The following is a 17,331-nucleotide window of genomic DNA, read 5'->3' as shown; positions in this document are numbered from 1 at the left end:
TCTGGATTTTGTTATCAGTGTCAACAAAACGCTCATTTTTTAGCGGTGTCCATCATCAAAATTGAGTTGGAGTGTTTTAACTCTGATGGCAATCTCTCCCTAACAAGTCCACTTTATTGCGTGCTCATTTTGTCCTATTAGTGGCTCATAAGTATATAATTAGGAAACATGTATTATGTGCACTAATTTCTCACGCTTATCAGTGGCTCATGGTTGCTTAAGGCCTATGTCTGTACTTGACCATAGAGGCAGAGCATCATTCAATCTGCCAGCTGCCTATCTTGGGAGCTAATCAACATATTTTTTTCAAGTAATATAAAAATCAATTTTATATATTACCTTTTTAAACATCCCATTTTTCTTTCTAATGTCATTAAAACAAGTTTGCACATTTGTATAACAACAGTTGGACCTCCAGATCTTTCAAGCTTTATTTTTTTTTCTCAGTGTCACACATGGATTAGTTTTTGTCTCTTTCAATTCAATTCAATACAATTCAATTTTATTTATATAGCGCCAAATCACAACAAATGTCGCCTCAAGGCGACATTTGTTGTGATTTCTATTTCAATAAGAAAGTCAAATCTTCAAACCCTAAAGCAATCTTTGTTTCTTTCAATCATTCCAATCTTTTTCATCTCCTGTTATATAATTGCAGTTAACCAGGGCTTAGCTACTCTGATCTACAGTGATTTTGGGGGTGTGGATACCTATTTTTTTTTCACAGGTGCAGAGCCTTTTTCTACAAAATTACGAATTAACTGCATTTTTTAAAAGTACCATTAACATAAATGTAGACTGACAAGTAACTCAACCTTTAACACAGTGATCAATAGAGAAGAAAGAAAATAACCCATTTCAAAATGTCTAGTTCCGATCAAAATGATTGTTCTGATTAAGGAAACAGTAAATCTGGCCACATTATTGTCCTGATCCTCCAATTTTCCCTTTCCAATGTGACTAAATAAAATGCAACTTTTTTTTAAAATAAAAGCAGTTGCACACCCAGGTATTTCTTACAGTAAGAATCCTCCAACAACCTTTCAAAAGAAACATTTTTTGTCTTTCCTCAATTTTGAGACCAACTGAGCCCACAAACCTGAAGCTGCAGACCCCAAACTAACCAAATGTAATGTTTCCTTAATCAGCACAGTCATTTTTAAGTCTTTATGTGTTATGTTTACTCACAGTTTTGATGCTTGCTTCTTCGACTTGATCCACGATTAGCTCTGCACCATCGCTCTGCTGTTTCCTCTCTCCTCATGCTTCTCCTTCATGCGTCCTGTCCTCAAATATCATCCAACCAGCCTCCTTGTTTCCTCCTTGACTTGTATTCGCAAAATTTCCAGTTAAATTAAGAGGAATCCAGAAACGTTTTCTTGCTTCAAAAGCTCTTCCAGTTGCCTGTCTTCTTGTCCTCCTTCAAATGTGCATTTTATATATTTGTATTTATTTGACTTCATATTGCCATGACAACACAAAAGCAGGTGGTTCTGTCCTCTGCTGGTGTTCCATAATGATGTAAAAGTATGTTAATCAGGCCCATAACAAAAGCCGAAAGTCAATTCTTAACTTCATGAAGGAACTACATTTGATTGACATCTGGAGACAGTTAAAACCTGATGATATACTTTTTTCTTGCCATTCAAAAACATTTAATACATATTCCAGAATAGACTATTTCTTAGTATCAGCGAGCCTCCTATCAAACATAAAGACATGTTCATATGACAGTATATTAATATCGGATCATGCTCCCTGCAATATCATATATACACATAACAACTTAATAATGGAACATAGATGGTGCTTACACCAGAAATGGCTGAATGATGAAGGATTCCTCACTTTTGTAGGAAAAGAAATAGATGAATATTTTACTATAAATAGCTCACAAACATCAGCTAGTATTAGGTGGGAGGCATTTAAGGCATGTTTAAGGGGAGTTATGATAGCATATACTTCATCGAAATCTAAAGAAAAATGCAAAACAAGACAGCAAATGGAAAAGGAAATTAAAAAACTAGAGAAACTAGTGTTCAAAAGTAGAGACCCATTAATAGAGAAAGACTTGCTAATACTAAAAGCACAATATAATAAAGAATCGGCAGATAGAACAGCTTTGGACATTTTGAGATTAAATCAGTCTTTTTATGAACAAGGAGAGAAACCTGGAAAAATATTGGCATGGCAAATTAAACAATTGGAAGTGCAGAAAAATATAACGTCGATTAAGAACAGCAAAGGGGAAATGATAATGGATCCGATTGAAATAAACAAGGAGTTTAGAAACTATTATGAAAAACTTTATGAATCCCAGGATAGATCAGATCAAAACTCCAGAAATGCGTTTCTGGATAAAATTAATATTCCTACTATCGCTGACGACGCAAAACAACAATTAGATGCAGAAATCACCGAAGAGGAAATAAGCAGGGCAATTAACAACATGAGATCAGGTAAAAAAGCTGGACCAGATGGATTCCCAATTGATTTTTATAAAAAATTTAAAAGTAAATTAATGAAACCACTATTGGAAATGTATCGGGAATCACTAAGCAAAGGAAGACTTCCTAAATCAGTAACAGGTTCACTAATCATTTTGTTACCTAAACCAGGAAAACCGAGTAATGAATGTGAAAATTTGAGGCCGATAAGCTTACTTAATTCTGATTTTAAGGTATTGGGTAAAATATTAGCAACACGTCTGCAAGATACTCTCCCCTCAGTAATTCATAGAGATCAAAACGGTTTTATATTGGGGCGCCAAGGTCTACATAATGTAAGAAGAGTCTTTAACATTATAGACAGACTAAACGATTCTTCAGAGAGAGCCTTACTCTCACTGGATGCTGAAAAAGCATTCGATAGGGTCGAGTGGCCTTATCTTTTTGATGTTCTGACTAGATTTGGTTATGGAGATGTGTTTCGAAGATGGATACAATTATTACACTCAAATCCAACTGCTGAAATCTTGACAAACAAAAATATCTCTAAACCAATAAGGGTGAAACGGGGATGTCCGCAAGGCTCACCGATAAGCCCACTGTTGTTTATATTAGCTATGGAACCCTTTGCTATAGCCGCACGTTCGAGTTTATCATTGACAGGAATTATGGTAAATGAAGTAGAACATAGGATTTCGTTGTACGCAGACGATGTAATAGTATATCTCTCTAAAATAACTGAATCTATACCTGCTCTGCTTAGATTGATAGGGGAGTTTGGTCAAATATCAGGGTATGTCATTAACAAATCTAAATCATCCGTTTTATTACTAAATGAAGAAGAAAGGAAAAACCCACCCATAGTAACATCTCATTTTAAGACAGTAAAAGACTTTATGTACTTAGGAATAATGATTTCGCCCAAATTAAGTGAGATTGTGGAAAATAACTATGAAAGACTTTCTAAAGAAATAACAGAGATAGTGGACAGATGCATATCTCTACCAGTTTCTTTAATTGGTCGGATTAATATATACAAAATGAGTATACTGCCAAAGGTGCTTTATGCGTATCAGAACATCCCCCTGCCGCCTCCTGTTGATTGGTTTAGCAGGATCAAAAAGCTTGTTCTCGGTTTTTTATGGAAAAATGGGAGACCAAGGATAAGATTATCATTGTTGCATCTACCATACAACGAGGGTGGTGTCATGTGTCCAAATATTGAGTGGTATTACTGGGCATGTCAAATCAGGTCTATAAGATACTATTTTGACTTAAATAACGCCCCGCAATGGTCAGAGATGGAAAGTATTAATTTGCATCCACCTTTACCTTTATATTTTTTCTCAGACACAGCAATAAACTTGATTAAAAAGGCGAAAAATCCAATGGTAAAGAACATGGTCAAAGTGTTGTATGATGTAAAAAGATATATGAAGGAACCTGTTGTATTGTCACAGTTTACACCGATGTGGGGAAACCAGGATTTCAGACCAGGAAGAGAGGATGAAGTTTTTAGACAATGGTCAATTAAAGGACTCCAAAAAATCCAAGATTTGTATGCAACAGATTCACAAGATATGATGATGTCCTTTGATATGCTTAGAAATAAATATAATATAGATAGAAAGCAATTTTTCAAATATCTCCAAATTAGAAGTTACATTCGAGCAAATCAAAATAATACCTGCACCAAACCATCAAAATCAGAATTGGAAGACATAATTAGCAAAAGCAGTTCAAAAAAAGGGGCAATATCAGAAATATATAAATTGATTAGGTCCAAAACATCTGACAATTCGTTGGGAAGGTTGAACGCCTGGAAAAATGATTTAAAGAAGGACATATCCATGGAACAATGGGCATTGGTTTGCGCAAAAGCTCATAAACAAACTATTAATTCTAGACTAAGGTTGTTGCAATACAAATGGTTAATGCGAATATATGTTACTCCAGAAAAATTAAATAAGTACAACTCTAATATTCCAGACACTTGTAATAAATGTAATGAAGATAAGGGTAACTTTTGGCATTGTATTTGGGATTGCAAGAAGATTGGCTCCTTTTGGGTTGCAGTAACACAAACTATGAAACAAATATTATCCAAGGAGGTTGTTTTGGATCCTGGCTTCCTTATTCTGGGATTGTACCCAGAAAACATGAGGTACACAAAAAGTGACAGAATGTTTATTGATATGGGTTTGTTACAAGCAAAAAGATTAATTGCACTGAAATGGAAAAAAAACAAGGGAACCGAGTATCACACAGTGGATAAAACAAATGATGGTGGCTTTGCCATTGGAGCAGATAACATGTATACTGAAAAGGAAATTGGATGTTTTTGAGAAGGTGTGGAGACCATTTGTGAATTTTGTAGAAGGATTTGTATTATCTGAGGAGGACGAGGACTGAGGGCAATGACATTTGATTTGGGATAATGAGAAATTAAGGCCTTTAATGGGAGTGATAAATCTGACGACTTTTTTGTTTTCTTTTTGCTGTCTGAGAGGAGTGTATGTTCATGTAGTATTTAGAATGTTGGACTGTTTGTAAGTCATTAAAATGTAAAAAATAATAAAGATATTGTTGGAAAAAAAAATTTAATAATCTTTAAACAGACACTCACTGATCCTGTAAGAGCAGGAATTTAACTACAAACCCTTATAGTTCCCATCAGTATCATTCATTCTGCTCTGCCTCAGTGGTCACAGTGGCTGGTTTTAACTACGTTTGCCCCATAGAAATCCACTGATGTTCAGTGAGTCCCTTTGATACATATTTAGACCTTCATAATTTTCAGGGTGCATGAGTGTTATATCTCCATCTCATCCTAAACATTTTACCAACATGTAAAAGGCATACGTCCACAAGATTTTGATTTGTTTAATTTTAATTGAAACTTGTTTTTTTCTGAATAAATGTGTGAGATGGCCCTCAGGCCTCTAAATCCACGTCCAGGTTTGGGTTACTACTTGGATTAGGGGAGTATTATTTAGAGCAATGTTTGTCACTTTGGTTAATTGCTCAACTCAAGCCGTTTTTGTTTTGGAGTGTTTTAACTCTGATGGCAATCTCTCCCTAACAAGTCCACTTTATTGCGTGCTCATTTTCTCCTATTAGTGGCTCATAGGAGTCTAACTAATGAACTGTATGCATGTTTCCTAATCTGTCACGCTTATCAGTGGCTCATGGTTGCTTAAGGCCTATGTCTGTACTTGACAACAGAGGCAGAGCATCATTCAACCTGCCAGCTGCCTATCTTGGGAGCTTTTCAAGGATGACAGACTCCACTTTCTCTGCAGCAAGACAGCTCATAACTTTTTTACAGTGTCTCCCTGTCCTCATACTTCTATATATTCTTCTGTAATATATAACTATACACTATCACTGCAATCAATCTACACTACAGCTCAAAAGTTTGAAGTCAATTTTCACCTGGTTTATAACCATGTGATCGGTCCACAAAGGAGTGATTGTTACTAAAAATGGGCCTATGTATAAGTGTGTAGACATTTCCTAATGCATCATGGGTGATTTAACTTAAATAATTCATTGAACACACATCTGTGAAAACATTACTGGTAAACTTTGTGTAATATTATGTTAAAGTAAATGTAAGTTATTAATTAAAAGACGACTGTTTCAATCTGACCACAAACTTTTGAGCAGTAGTGTGTGTTGTATGCATGTGTCTGTCTGTATCTGATCAGGATTTTGTCATCAGTGTCAACAAAACACTAAATTTTTTAGCTGTGTCTGTCATCAAAATTGAGTCTGAGTGTTTTAACTCTGATGGCAATCTCTCCCTAACAAGTCCACTTTATTGCGTGCTCATTTTCTCCTATTAGTGGCTCATACGTATATAATCAGGAAACATGCATTAAGTGCACTAATTTCTCACGCTTATCAGTGGCTCATGGTTGCTTGAGGCCTATGTCTGTACTTGACCACAGAGGCAGAGCATCATTCAACCTGCCAGCTGCCTATCTTGGGAGCTTTTCAAGGATGACAGACTCCACTTTCTCTGCAGCAAGACAGCTCATAACTTTTTTACAGTGTCTCCCTGTCCTCATACTTCTATATATTCTTCTGTAATAGATAACTATACACTATCATTGCAATCAATCTAAACTACAGCTCAAACGTTTGAGTCAATTTTCACCTGGTTTATAACCATGTGATCGGTCCACACAGAAGCGATTGTTACTAAAAATGGACCCATGTTTAAGTGTGTAGACATTTCCTAATGCATCATGGGTGATTTAACATAAATGATTCATTAAACACACATCTGTGAAAACATTTCTGATAATTTTCATGTAATATTATGTTAAAGTAAATGTATGTTATTAATTAAAAGATGACTGTTTAAATCTGACCACAAACCTTTGAGCAGCAGTGTGTGTTGTATGCATGTGTCTGTCTGTATCTGATCAGGATTTTGTCATCAGTGTCAACAAAATGCTCATTTTTTTTTTAGCTGTGTCCATCATCAAAATTGAGTTGGAGTGTTTTAACTCTGATGGCAATCTCTCCCTAACAACTCCACTTTATTGCGTGCTCATTTTCTCCTATTAGTGGCTCATAGGAGTCTAACTAATGTACTTCATGCATGTTTCCTAATCTGTCACGCTTATCAGTGGCTCATGGTTACTTAAGGCCTATGTCTGTACTTGACCACAGAGGCAGAGCATCATTCAACCTGTCAGCTGCCTATCTTGGGAGCTTTTCAAGGATGACAGACTCCACTTTCTCTGCAGCAAGACAGCTCATAACTTTTTTACAGTGTCTCCCTGTCCTCATACTTCTATATATTCTTCTGTAATAGATAACTATACACTATTATTGCAATCTACACTACAGCTCAAAAGTTTGAAGTCAATTTTCACCTGGTTTATAACCATGTGATCGTTCCATACAGCAGTGATTATTACTAAAAATGGGCCCATGTTTAAGTGTGTAGACATTTCCTAATGCATCATGGGTGATTTAACTTAAATAATTCATTGAACACACATCTGTGAAAACATTACTGGTAAACTTTGTGTAATATTATGTTAAAGTAAATGTAAGTTATTAATTAAAAGACGACTGTTTCAATCTGACCACAAACTTTTGAGCAGCAGTGTGTGTTGTATGCATGTGTCTGTCTGTATCTCATCAGGATTTTGTCATCAGTGTCAACAAAACGCTAAATTTTTTTTTATCTGTGTCTGTCTTCAAAATTGAGTTGGAGTGTTTTAACTCTGATGGCAATCTCTCCCTAACAAGTCCACTTTATTGCGTGCTCATTTTCTCCTATTAGTGGCTCATACAAAATATAATGAGGAAACATGCATTAAGTGCACTAATTTCTCACGCTTATCAGTGGCTCATGGTTGCTTGAGTCCTATGTCTGTACTTGACCACAGAGGCAGAGCATCATTCAACCTGCCAGCTGCCTATCTTGGGAGCTTTTCAAGGATGACAGACTCCAATTTCTCTGCAGCAAGACAGCTCATAACTTTTTTACAGTGTCTCCCTGTCCTCATACTTCTATATATTCCTCTGTAATCGTTAACTATACACTATCACTGCAATCAATCTACACTACAGCTCAAAAGTTTGAAGTCAATTTTCACCTGGTTTATAACCATGTGATCGGTCCACACAGAAGCGATTGTTACTAAAAATGGACCCATGTTTAAGTGTGTAGACATTTCCTAATGCATCATGGGTGATTTAACATAAATGATTCATTAAACACACATCTGTGAAAACATTACTGCTGAAAACATTACTAAAATTGAGTTTATGGCAAACTCTCCCTAACATGTTCAGTTTATTGCGTGCTCATCAATCTACTCTACAGCTCAAAAAAGTTTGAAGTTTGTTAGAAACGTCTTTTTTTCTTAAAAAAAACAAGATTTGCTTTTAGATTTTGTAAATTAATTGGGAATGCAAATAAATATTATTCCTTAAAACTTGCATAGATCACTAATTATGAATGATGATTGATTAAATATTAACTGGTGTATGGATTACAACAATAATAGCGAGTGTGTATTTTATATTACCTTTCCTCAGTTTATCACATTAAATCTCAGCTTACTAGTGACCCAGCAGTTTTCCAAGTACAGAAGTGCTAATCAACATATTTTTTTCAAGTAATATAAAAATCAATTTTATATATTACGTTTTTAAACATCCCATTTTTCTTTCTAATGTCATTTAAACAAGTTTGCACATTTGTATAACAACAGCTGGACCTCCAGATCTTTCAAGCTTTTAGTTTTTTTTTCTCAGTGTCACACATGGATTAGTTTTCGTCTCTTTCAATAAGAAAGTCAAATCTTCAAACCCTAAAGCAATCTTTGTTTCTTTCAATCATTCCAATATTTTTCATCTCCTGTTATATAATTGCAGTTAACCAGGGCTTAGCTACTCTGATCTACAATGATTTTGGGGGTGTGGATACCTATTTTTTTTCACAGGTGCAGAGCTTTTTTCTACAAAATTATGAATAAACTGCATTTTTTAAAAGTACCATTAACATAAATGTAGACTGACAAGTAACTCAACCTTTAACACAGTGATCAATAGAGAAGAAAGAAAATAACCCATTTCAAAACTTCTGGTTCAGATCAAAATTATTGTTCTGATTAAGGAAACAGTAAATCTGGCCGCATTATTGTCCCGATCCTCCAATTTTCCCTTTCCAATGTGACTAAATAAAATTCAACTTTTTTTTAAATAAAAGCAGTTGCACACCCAGATATTTCTTACAGTAAGAATCCTCCAACAACCTTTCAAAAGAAACATTTTTTGTCTTTCCTCAATTTTGAGACCAACTGAACCCACAAACCTGAAGCTGCAGACCCCAAACTAACCAAATGTAATGTTTCCTTAATCAGCACAGTCATTTTTAAGTCTTTATGTGTTATGTTTACTCACAGTTTTGATGCTTGCTTCTTCGACTTGATCCACGATTAGCTCTGCACCATCGCTCTGCTGTGTCCTCTCTTCTCATGCTTCTCCTTCATGCGTCCTGTCCTCAGATATAATCCAAGCAGCCTCCTTGTTTCCTCCTTGACTTGTATTCCCAAAATTTCCAGTTAAATTAAGAGTAATCCAGAAAAGTTTTCTTGCTTCAAAAGCTCTTCCAGTTGCCTGTCTTCTTGTCCTCCTTCAAATGTGCATTTTATATATTTGTATTTATTTGGCTTCATATTGCCATGACAACACAAAAGCAGGTGGTTCTGTCCTCTGCTGGTGTTCCATAATGATGTAAAAGTATGTTAATAATCTTTAAACAGACACTCACTGATCCTGTAAGAGCAGGAATTTAACTACAAACCCTCATAGTTCCCATCAGTATCATTCATTCTGCTCTGCCTCAATGGTCACAGTGGCTGGTTTAAGTACGTTTGCCCCATAGAAATCCACTGATGTTCAGTGAGTCCCTTTGATACATATTTAGACCTTCATAATTTTCAGGGTGCATGAGTGTTATATCTCCATCTCATCCTAAACATTTTACCAACATGTAAAAGGCATATGTCCACAAGATTTTGATTTGTTTAATTTGAATTGAAACTTGTTTTTTTCTGAATAAATGTGTGAGATGGCCCTCAGGCCTCTAAATCCACGTCCAGGTTTGGGTGACTACTTGGATTAGGGGAGTATTATTTAGAGCAATGTTTGTCACTTCGGTTAATTGCTCAACTCAAGCCGTTTTTGTTTTGGAGTGTTTTAACTCTGATGGCAATCTCTCCCTAACAAGTCCACTTTATCGAGTGCTCATTTTCTCCTATTAGTGGCTCATAGCAGTCTAACTAATGAAATGTATGCATGTTTCCTAATCTGTCATGCTTATCAGTGGCTCATGGTTGCTTAAGGCCTATGTCTGTACTTGACCACAGAGGCAGAGCATCATTCAACCTGCCAGCTGCCTATCTTGGGAGCTTTTCAAGGATGACAGACTCCACTTTCTCTGCAGCAAGACAGCTCATAACTTTTTTACAGTGTCTCCCTGTCCTCATACTTCTATATATTCTTCTGTAATAGATAACTATACACTATCACTGCAATCTACACTACAGCTCAAAAGTTTGAAGTCAATTTTCACCTGGTTTATAACCATGTGATCGGTCCATACAGCAGTGATGGTTACTAAAAATGGGCCCATGTATTAGTGTGTAGACATTTCCTTATGCATCATGGGTGATTTAACTTAAATGGTTCATTAAACACACAACTGTCAAAAAATTACTGGTAAACTTTGTGTAATATTATGTTAAAGTAAATGTAAGTTATTAATTAAAAGACGACTGTTTCAATCTGACCACAAACCTTTGAGCAGTAGTGTGTGTTGTATGCATGTGTCTGTCTGTATCTGATCAGGATTTTGTCATCAGTGTCAACAAAACGCTAATTTTTTTAGCTGTGTCCATCATCAAAATTGAGTTGGAGTGTTTTAACTCTGATGGTAATCTCTCCCTAACAAGTCCACTTTATTGCATGCTCATTTTCTCCTATTAGTGGCTCATAGGAGTCTAACTAATGAACTGTATGCATGTTTCCTAATCTGTCACGCTTATCAGTGGCTCATGGTTGCTTAAGGCCTATGTCTGTACTTGACCACAGAGGCAGAGCATCATTCAACCTGTCAGCTGCCTATCTTGGGAGCTTTTCAAGGATGACAGACTCCACTTTCTCTGCAGCAAGACAGCTCATAACTTTTTTACAGTGTCTCCCTGTCCTCATACTTCTATATATTCTTCTGTAATAGATAATTATACACTATCATTGCAATCAATACACTACAGCTCAAAAGTTTGAAGTCAATTTTCACCTGGTTTATAACCATGTGATCGTTCCATACAGCTGTGATTGTTACTAAAAATGGGCCCATGTATTAGTGTGTAGACATTTCCTAATGCATCATGGGTGATTTAACGTAAATGATTCATTAAACACACATCTGTGAAAACATTTCTGATAATTTTCATGTAATATTATGTTAAAGTAAATGTAAGTTATTAATTAAAAGACGACTGTTTCAATCTGACCACAAACCTTTGAGCAGTAGTGTGTATTGTATGCATGTGTCTTTCTGTATCTGATCAGGATTTTGTCATCAGTGTCAACAAAACGCTCAATTTTTTAGCTGTGTCTGTCATCAAAATTGAGTTGGAGTGTTTTAACTCTGATGGCAATCTCTCCCTAACAAGTCCACTTTATTGCATGCTCATTTTCTCCTATTAGTGGCTCATAGGAGTCTAACCAATGAACTGTATGCATGTTTCCTAATCTGTCACGCTTATCAGTGGCTCATGGTCGCTTAAGGCCTATGTCTGTACTTGACCACAGAGGCAGAGCATCATTCAACCTGCCAGCTGCCTATCTTGGGAGCTTTTCAAGGATGACAGACTCCACTTTCTCTGCAGCAAGACAGCTCATAACTTTTTTACAGTGTCTCCCTGTCCTCATACTTCTATATATTCCTCTGTAATAGATAACTATACACTATCACACTATATTTATAACCATGTGATCGGTCCATACAGCAGTGATTGTTATGACATGCATAGGTTCTTTCTCTTCAGCACCCTCTGCTGGTCATAGTTGGAATAATCGCCAGCTTTTATTTTGGTGGGGTTTTTCTGTGTTCCTGTGGGTAGAGGAAACAGGAAGCTGGTCGCTTGTTAGCCTGCAGAATATGTTGTTGTTCTTTAAAAGTTTCTGCCTTGGAGAGTTATTGCTTTTGAGTGTTAATGTACAACATGTTTACAAGTTTATTTGGTGCATTTCTATTACATAGATTTGTTTAGAAACCAGTTATTTCATCTGCTATGTTTATCTTTGAGGAAGCTAAACTTGCTAAGTTGTATTGTGATCAATACTGAGTCGCTGTTGATTACACATACTATATAACAGTATAGTTCATATCCTAGAAGTGTGTGTAAAAAGGAAAAGACATCTTGTGACATTTACTTTGTGTTTGTTTTTAGTTTTACGGGAAGAAAAGGATGTCAATCATTGAACTACTGACGAGGTAAAAAGCCTTAAACTTACTTCTGTCTCCAATGTTCATTGAAACCGTTAGCTGTCTGTCAAGTTGGGCAAAGGGACGCACAATAAGGACAGAACAGTAAAAAAGCAGCTTCTCAGCGGGCAGAGATAATCAAAGACAGCAACCTCGTCTGCCAGCACGTCTCATCTCTACTACTGCTTACTCTCGCCACACAGCAGCATTGTGGGATGGAGGACATACAACCCACAAAAGAAATAACGCAGCTGTCGGCTCTAGAGACCAGGTCAGTGGCCTCTATAGCATCTAGTGGATCATCAGCCAGTCGAGCCGCTGCTGCAGCTCGCGCTAAACTGGAGGCAGCTCGAGCACGAGCCGATTATGCCAAAATAGAGTCAGAAATGATGATTGAGAAGGCTCGCATAGAAGCCAAATTGAACACTTTACAGTATGAAAAGGAGGTAGCAGCAGTTATGGCTGAAGCCAGCATCCTTGAGGTTGCAGCAGAGGAGTCTGTCAAAACTGAGAGGAAACCAGCCTTTGAAGAGACTGCTGAAAGGACACGGCAGTATGTGGAGCAGCATCTACAGCCAACTGAGAGCGCTAAACCAGAGGCAGAGCATAGAGAGTCAACTGTTCATGAGCTGAAGCCCACGATTCCACCCAGGCAAAGCTTTGGTACTCCATATGTTGAATCTCACTTTTTCAAAATGAGAAACAAAGCCATTCCAACATCAGGGTTATCTCAGGAACCAAAGTCTGGTATTTACCCCCACTCAACACCGCACCCACCAGAGAGCACAAGGGAAAGGTCGCCTGATCGAGTCACACCACAACTCCTACCAGATGGCAGTGCTCAGGTGGGTGACATAGCAAGGTACTTGGCACGGAGGGATCTTATTAATGCTGGTCTCACAAAGTTTGGTGATTACCCTGAAAATTACTGGGCGTGGAAATCCTCCTTTCTGAATGCAATCAGTGGACTAAAACTCAGCCCCAGTGAAGAGTTGGACCTCCTTATTAAGTGGCTGGGGCACGACTCAGCATGGCATGTGAAAAGAATAAAGACGGTGCATGTCTGTCGTCCTGAAGTTGGACTGGACAAAGCCTGGGAGCGCTTGGAGGAATGTTTTGGCTCTCCAGAGATAATTGAAAAAACACTGTTCAACAGGCTTACAAACTTCCCAAAGGTTAGTAGCAAGGATCCTGTGAAGCTGCGAGAGCTTAGTGACCTGCTGCAAGAGGTTGAGGCAGCAAAATCAGAGGGTTATCTCCCAGGGCTAAGCTATCTTGACACTGTACGTGGTGTCGCTCCAATTGTGGACAAGTTACCACACAATATCCAGGAAAAGTGGCTCTCTCAGGGTTTTAAGTATAAAGTTGACCATAGTGTCATTTTTCCGCCATTTTCCTTTCTCTGTGACTTTGTCTGCAGAGAGGCACAAGCCCGCAATGACCCAGGCTTCAGGCTCTTAGCATCTACAACAGACCACTTTAGATCAGATACTACAGTGAGGAAGCCCTATAAGGGTTTGGTCTCTGCTCACAAGACGGAAATATCACAGGAGAAAGCTGGCCAAGACAGCGTGAGAGAGCAAACCTGTGATGTGGAAAGGCAGTGTCCTATTCATAAAAAGCCACATCCCCTCAAGCGCTGCAGAGGGTTTCGCAATAAACCCATTGAGGAGAGTAACGGTGTGTTCACACCGAACGCGATGGACGCGAACAAAAACGCCCCAAACGCCCCTAATTTGACGCGTGCACATTCGCGCCTCAACGCGTGTCCAAGAAAAATCCATCGCGCGTCAAAATATGATATTTTGACGCGCGTGAACCGGAAATGTGGGAGGGATGTGGGAGGAAGTTGTGCCAGACCGGTATCTTTGCAAGATGGCAGCTGTCGAGTTAGCGCTTGAAGAGAGAGTCTCCCTTCTCTATGTACTGTGGAGAGCAGAGCAGCGGCGTAAAAGACGCCCTCGCCGTACCTGGGTCCATCAGGTCCTCCAGAGGCGTGAGCAGTTTGGTGAGTTTCACCATTTGCTCCAGGAGCTGCGCCTGGATGACGGCCGATTCCAGCGACATCACCGTCTTTCACTCGGCCAGTTTGAGGACCTGCTTCCCCGGGTCGGTCCCAGAATCGCCCGCCTAGACACCAATTACAGGCGCTCAATCCCACCTGCAGAGCGCCTGTCCATCTGCCTGAGGTTAGTAAAAGTATTTAATACGGTAGTCCTTTATTGATACCTGTGCTAATACATGCTAAACCATCCATTTTTACACTGCTAACATGGATGTGCTATGCTAACAGTGAATGTGGTACGGAGACGACTGTTTATAATATTTCTAGTGATACTCAGAAGGTCTCATCAAGTCCCGATTTAATTCGATTTATGCTGTTATCAGTGTTTGAATGATAGCATGTCTGTGGTGTCATATCAATGTATGCGCTCGGTGTTTGCTGGTATCAAACTGTAGCATTAGGACCACTGAGTTAACCTTTGTAGTGATACTCACTCCTTTTTATTTAGACCTGGTTTAATTCTGGGATAGTTGAATATTTGTATATAATCCCCGCAGACTGTTTTAGATTATATCTAATATATATCATGTAATTATCCTTATAATTACAAAAGGTTTTATGTAAGATTTATGTTTTGCAATTTGTAATTTTGGAATTTCAATAATGTATTTTGTAACTGCAGTACACATAATACTCATTTTAAACAATTTTGTCCAGGTTCCTTGCCAGCAAACAACTCCTCCAGAGAGGCTGTCCTGGTGAGGGAGAAGTTCATGGCTCACTTCTCGGTGGAGGGAGCTGTGTCTTGGCAACCAAAGGAGTAGCCTGTTTGAAGTCCGAGTGACTTCCCCACAACGGCTCTTTTAAGAGCCACCCACAAACCTCTAAAGAGTGTTCCTGTCTTTTTAATTTTTTCTTAATAAATGGAGCTCTACTCCAAAATAAACTAACCTCTTTTTACTCTCTTAAGTAACTTGTCTTCACTATGTTCCTATATACAGTGTGGTGGAAAAGTTTGGGCAACCTTATTAAAAGTCATTATTTTCCTGTATGAATCGCAGTTACAATGAAAAATGTCAGTTACATATATCATATAGGAGACACACACATTGATTTACACTAAATATTTATTTCATTTCTCTTTTTTTGTGTCGCAAATTTATGCACCTGCTTGATTTAAACAGTTATTGCACACTTTCTGTAAACTGCATTTCACTTCTCAAATATCACTGTGTGTGTCTCCTATATGATATATTTAACTGACAATTTTTATTGTGACAACCAATAATTTGTACAGGAAAATAATTACTTTTCACAATGTTGCCCAAACTTTTGCATCCCACTGTATTAGTATGTTTTGTCATTAGTATAATATGAAATAAATTCTACTTGTGTCAAGTCGGGTGCCAATATTTGCTGTGTAGTAGAACAGAGACATTAGTCATTATAAATGTTTATTTGAAAAAATATATAAATTCATTAACAAAAACATTTATCATAAATATATGAAATTTAACTATTTACAGAGAGACAGGAATAAAAAGGACCCAGCTTGGAGTGGAAGAGCCTCAGGGAGAAGGAGGAGAAAAATAAGAACATTGTTTCTGCCCTGGAGAGCCTGCTGCCTCATCAGAAAACTACTGATCATTAGGGTCCAATGTTTCCAAATTTAACACAGCTGTGCTGTTTTCAAAAACTAATTTATAAATTTGAAATTTCACGAATTCTCGTGTCTGAGGCGGCATGCTCTCCAGAACAGGAACAAGGCCGAGGAGGAAATGTTCTGTTGGAGACGGGCGTGGCCTCTTTAGGGACTCCAGGATGGCCAGCTCCACCGCCGATGGACCGTCCTGGGACCCGTCCCTCGCCCGCCTTCGAACTGTCCTCCTCTGTGGGCCTGTAAAACACAGCACAAAACAACACAAAGTAATGAGAAGGCTGCTACTAGATTTTCATTTTCAAAATTGAAAAAAACAGGATATAAACAGATTGGTTGTAGATATTTAGTAAAGGTGATCACAAGGGAATTCAAGCGAGTAAAAAGCTGTCAGTGCTTGATGTTCATACCTGTGGGTGCAGCAGCAGGAGCTGAGGGACCAGGGACTGGAGAGCCAGGAGAAGAGACAGTTGAGGACTCTGCTGCATGATTACTTGACTCTATCAAGACAATATTAGATGTTAACAGGTTGAAAACAACAGTCATAGAGAATATTATATTATTATATACTTATATACTTATTATTATTATATACAGTGGTCTCTCATTTATTGCAGCACATGAACAGTAGTCACAGTTCTCACAAGTTGATTCTCAAAGTGAAAACCTTTGTCGATTTTAAAACGTAAAAGTATTATGCCGCGCTTTTTCTCCGTCTGCGGCGCCACTTTTGTGCGCCTTTTTTGCTCCCGGTGCAGGTGTGTATTTCCGAATAAGGGTCATAGTTATGAGTGTTTTTGTGCTGTTTTTTTCTATTGGACGTGATGGTTATCAAAACCAAACATGATAAGTTTGGCAAGCGCAGGAGACACGACACGGAGGAGATTTGTCATTTGGGCTGCAGAATGCAATGCGCATCGTTGAAAGCTGTACGGTGCAATAAATAAAATCAGCGAAAAGGCGAGGCAGTGACGGATGAACAGCGGGACTACTGTATACTGTTTATTAATAAACAAAATATGTTCCTGTATGACAACACGCATAAATTAACTGCCTACATTAACTCATTGTAAACATACCTTCTGACTGACACTCCCCTGCTGCCTCTTCGGGCTGTCCCTGGTCCTCGGGGGAGAAGTTCTCCACGGTCCGCACCATATTACCGCTAGTCTCCCGCGGGGTGAGGAAGGGGTCC

The 17,331-nt window shown here is 38.1% G+C and overlaps 1 protein-coding gene across 1 annotated transcript; it reads left to right on the top strand.

Moving 5' to 3' along the window:
* Positions 1 to 14,152: 14,152 nt before the first annotated feature.
* Positions 14,153 to 15,375, top strand: LOC148102272 (uncharacterized). Its single transcript, XM_087844521.1, has 2 exons — positions 14,153 to 14,663; positions 15,197 to 15,375. The coding sequence occupies exons 1-2, from the start codon at positions 14,311 to 14,313 to the stop codon at positions 15,321 to 15,323; spliced, it is 480 nt and encodes a 159-aa protein (XP_087700647.1). The 5' UTR covers positions 14,153 to 14,310; the 3' UTR covers positions 15,324 to 15,375.
* The last annotated feature ends 1,956 nt before the right edge of the window (positions 15,376 to 17,331 follow it).

This window comes from Neolamprologus brichardi, chromosome 7, assembly GCF_056152115.1.
Source record: "Neolamprologus brichardi isolate AB-2024 chromosome 7, ASM5615211v1, whole genome shotgun sequence".
In the NCBI taxonomy this organism is placed as follows: domain Eukaryota; kingdom Metazoa; phylum Chordata; class Actinopteri; order Cichliformes; family Cichlidae; genus Neolamprologus; species Neolamprologus brichardi.
The sequence above is the reverse complement of the archived record's forward strand: the minus strand, read 5'-3'. Positions and strand labels throughout refer to the sequence as shown.

Bases quoted from the DNA above. Each gene is read 5' to 3' on its own strand.
- LOC148102272 (XM_087844521.1), top strand. From the start codon at position 14,311: ATGTGGGAGGAAGTTGTGCCAGACCGGTATCTTTGCAAGATGGCAGCT. The intron at 14,664-15,196 runs GTTAGTAAAAGT...AATTTTGTCCAG, and splicing joins CGCCTGTCCATCTGCCTGAG to GTTCCTTGCCAGCAAACAAC.